The 4,256-nt window shown below is 40.2% G+C and overlaps 1 protein-coding gene across 2 annotated transcripts in view; it reads right to left on the bottom strand.

Moving 5' to 3' along the window:
- Window positions 1–4,256, bottom strand: part of KCNV1 (potassium channel, voltage gated modifier subfamily V, member 1) — an 11,892-nt gene that overhangs the window by 3,935 nt on the left and 3,701 nt on the right. The window contains exons 1-2 of one of the 2 annotated variants that reach the window (XM_011968362.1): window positions 3,937–4,250; window positions 2,219–2,748 (exon numbers count right to left, since the gene is read on the bottom strand). The exons of the other annotated variant lie outside the window; for it this stretch is intronic. Coding sequence (XP_011823752.1) covers window positions 2,219–2,748; window positions 3,937–4,025 — 619 coding nt within the window. The 5' untranslated portion in view covers window positions 4,026–4,250. Of the gene's footprint in view, window positions 1–2,218; window positions 2,749–3,936; window positions 4,251–4,256 lie in introns of those variants that run through there. 2 annotated transcript variants of the gene reach the window in all.

The following is a 4,256-nucleotide window of genomic DNA, read 5'->3' as shown; positions in this document are numbered from 1 at the left end:
TGTTTTTATTCACTCACTAGAAACTATTTCAAATGCATTACCATACTAATCATACTCTTATGATTTTGAATCTTGCTCTTCAAAGTTTGAGATATTCTTGAATTATTAACCAGCTATTTTTAAAGATCATTGAATAGTTTGAAGTTTAACTTCAAAAGAATATTTTTCAGAATACCTTTATAATACCTTTACCTTTATAAAGAACTGGCCTTGATGTGTCTACATGGAATTATGTTCCTTAAATAAATTCACAACACATGAGGAGATGCATAGCATTTGTCTGGGAACACTGTTTTAATTTAAAGCAAATGTTCGAAACAATTTTGTAAAGGAAAACAAAGTGGGTGGAATTTCTAGCATGTTATCTCTATTAACTCAGAGAATCTTCAAAAGAAAGGATGTAAGAGGGACAAGATAATTGTTATGCCATTATACAGATGAGGAGGCTGAGGCATGAAAAGATAGCTTATCTAGTAGAAAGCTACAGAGCTATGATTTAAACCTAGTTGTCTGGCCAAAAACCCATTATTCTATAACACCTCTCAATTTTTATTTATAATTAATACATGGGGAAATAGGTCATCTATGTTTACATTTTAATAAGTGTAATGTTGAGGCAAAAATTGTCAAATATCCTAGTTATATATTTTTAATAATTAAGGGTTTACTAAAACTTTAGACATGTTTTAGAATGGAGAAAATCTTTGAAGAGGTGACATGGTGGAAATTACTGTTATTTTCCTTTTCCTTTCTTCTAGAAAAAAATGTAGTCTTTACTGGGTGTTTTTAAATTGAGTCTTGTGAAGAGTTTATAAATACTTGAAGAAAGCATCCCATTATCTGTGTCAGAAAACAAAGAGTGGTACTTGTAAAAGTTCTTAGAAACCCCATTATCAAATTCCTGGTATGTGAGACTAGCTAGGAAAATACACTACCAAAATTATATTACAATAAGTTCTAATTACCAGAGAAATGTTGAAGAAAAACATATCAGAAGTTAATTTCACTCAACATTTATTAGAAGGACAACTACCATCAACCTTTTTTAGGTGGTCAGTCAGGGCACATATCTAGGGAAATAAAATAGGGATAGTAATCTGTAGTCAATTTGTTTGTGCTAATATGTATTTGTGTAAACATATACAAAATTAATATGATATCATACTTCAGTGTTTCTTAAGGTTTTGTCCAAGAACCACCGACATCAAAGTCATTGGTGAACTTATTATTTATAAAATGTGTGCTCCTAGATCCGGCCTCAAGCTTTCTGGGGGTTGGAGCCAGAAGCTGTATTTCAACAAGCTTGTCTGGGGATTCTTATTTTCATTAAGGTATGTCATAAGAAAACTCATGTACTCCAAAACGTCTGACAGTTGCAGGGCCAGCCACTGATAACTACTACTGTTGGGGATGCAAGAATCATTTTTAATCAGTTCCTGTGATTTTCACTGATATTGATTATAATTTTCACGTACCTTATGTGTTTGTGTGTGTATTATATGGAGACTTTTCTAGGAAAATCTTAATTGTATTTTCAAAGGCTCTATGACACACAAAAAACTAAGGGATTTCTGTATTCCCCTCTCTCATACATCCCAGGTTAGGGACAAGAAAACCTTCAGATACTAGATAAAGCATTTAATTAGTTCATTTTGCTTTCTCCCAAAGCAAAATATTTTCATTGCTTCTTCGAAAATTTTGGAAAGGCCACCTTCGCCTAGTCATTTCCCTTTCTGCATGGCCAGAGAATGCTCTGAAGGGCTGACTTTCCCTTCTGCCAAGGAGTATATGTGGCAAGCACTTCTTGGATACTGAAGAGAAATTGGTTTATGTCCCTATATATCATATATAATTTATGTGTATCTTTTTATGTGTCATTTAGGCCTGTTTTGTCTAGAACCTTGAAGAGGCAGAGTGCCTTTAATTTTTGTAAATCTTCTGGGCAATGGTTTCAAATAAACTGAGGTAAGCAAATGGTCAAATTTTCTCTCAATATTTCTCTTATGGAGAGGAGGTATGTGAGAGCTCACTTCTCTACACCTGTGATAACAACTTCAAGGTTTTATCTTCCCAGTATCTCCTTAGAGGTCATGATCGGGTAAAGTATGGGAGTCGGTAATTTTGAATATCAGTTCAGCGTTACTTTCCTTGTACTGTGGTCAAATAACGAATGCTGACATGCAATGCAAATTAAAAGTCATCAATGAAATCTGAATACCTGTGGAATGTCTGCCCAGCTTTAGCATGCGCAGAGCTCTGAGCAGCCTCAAAACCTGGACAATGCGCCCAACGTTCTCCAGCTCCTGCGTGGTCTGGCTCCCACTTAGGCTCTCTACCAGAAGAGTGATGTAGAAGGGCAAGATGGCAAGGAGGTCTATGATGTTCGGCACCTTTCTTAGGAAGCGACACCTGTCCCGCACACACAGGAAGCGGAGGACAAATTCCCCGGTGAACCAGCTAATGCACACATACTCCAGGATTTCCAGCAGCTGCAGGTCCAGCCAGCTTAACTCAGCTGACATCAGGGCCATGTTAATGATGGACACCACCACGAAGATAATAGAGATGACCCCAAAGATACGGGCAGCTGTGGAAGATCCAGGTTTCTCCAGGATATTCCAGAGCTTCTGGCGAACAGTGGGACAAGGTCCTTGGGAGAAGTCCTGTTCACTCTCATGTTGACTTTCCTGGTCTTCTGTGTCCTTCTTGAAGTCTAAAGTTTCACTCAGCTCTTTTCTTCTGAAGTATCTTGTAGAGAAAACAATTGGTGATTAGTCAAACTTTATTAAAATACAGAAGTATAAGATAATTAAACATGGCAGGGAGGTCAGACTTTTCATTCAACGAAATGGAGAAAAATGTCTATTCATACTTTAGTTAGGTTGCGTCTTATCCACAGTATTCAGAATTTCTCCCTTAGGATTATGATTATCTTTCATCTTTTTATTTTATTTTATTTTATTTTATTTTATTTTATTTTATTTTATTTTATTTTATTTTATTTGAGATGGAATCTCACTCTGTGGCCCAGGCTGGAGTGCTGTGGAGTGATCTCAGCTCACTGTAGCCTCCACTTGCCAGGTTCAAGCGATTCTCCTGCTCTAGCCTCCTGAGTAGCTGGGATTACAGGTGTGTGCCACCACCCCGGGTAATTTTTGTATTTTTAGTACAGACAGGGTTTCACCATGTTGCCTGGGAGTGGGGGGTCTCGAAGTCTTCGCCTCAAGTGATCCACCCGCCTCGGCCTCCCAAAGTGCTGGGATTACAGGCGTGAGCCACCACCACCGGCCTGGATTATAATTTTTAAAATGACACTTTCTTAGTAGAAGTTTATACATAGCAAAGCTACTTTGGATTAATACATTTTATTACCCATTTTCTGGTAACAAGAACAGATGTTTGGCAGATGGAACTTTTTTGTGTGTGTAAAGGAAATGTATTCATGAAGAAATGGTAATAATAGCAAGATAACCTCAGAGTTCCACAATCTTTCAATCAAGGGACCAACCTTTTATCTTCTATATTTAAAACAATTCTCCATTCAAGTTTTACAGTCAGTGTTCTAGGTTTGATAAATGATAATGCTGCGTGCCAAATCTTTTATCCCTATGCATGCATCTTTTGGACCATGGCTTTTCTGATTCATTTATTCAGTCACCAAATATTTATTGTGGGCCTGAAGTCCCTTGCCTTATACGTTAAATTAGCATACTCAAAAAAGGGAACAAAGAGATTCAAAAAGTTCTATTCAAAAGTTGGCCATGACGCTTTCCAGTCCCCCACCTCCACCCCACCTGTCAACCCAGAAGTGGCCACACCTTATTGCTAGGCCTGGCTCCAGTGAAGCTTATGTAAAGCCTCAAATCTACCTGTGCCTTCCTCTCTTTCTCTGCCGCGCCCGCCTCCCCGCCCAGCCGCCGCGTGCCTCCGGGGTACCTGTCCCTGCAGCAGGAATCGATGCTGAGCTCATCGATGCCCCAGTACTGGATCTCCTGCAGGAAGGAGAGCGCGCACAGCTGCTCCATGACATGCAGGCGGCCGGTGCGGTAGTAGTGCAGGACATAGCGGAACGCCTGCGAGCTGCGGTCGAAGAAGTACTCGTTGTCCACGGGGTTGGCATCGTCGCAAAGCTCCAGAGGGCTGGGCACGGCGGCCAGGGCCCCAGGGCGGCGGTAGGAAGCCACCACCACGGCCAGCTTGCCAAGGCGCGTGTGCGGGAAGCAGGACAGCGCCTGCTGCGAGAGCACGAAGCGGCT

Source organism: Mandrillus leucophaeus, unplaced genomic scaffold (assembly GCF_000951045.1).
Source record: "Mandrillus leucophaeus isolate KB7577 unplaced genomic scaffold, Mleu.le_1.0 Scaffold840, whole genome shotgun sequence".
NCBI classification, from domain to species: domain Eukaryota; kingdom Metazoa; phylum Chordata; class Mammalia; order Primates; family Cercopithecidae; genus Mandrillus; species Mandrillus leucophaeus.
The sequence above is the reverse complement of the archived record's forward strand: the minus strand, read 5'-3'. Positions and strand labels throughout refer to the sequence as shown.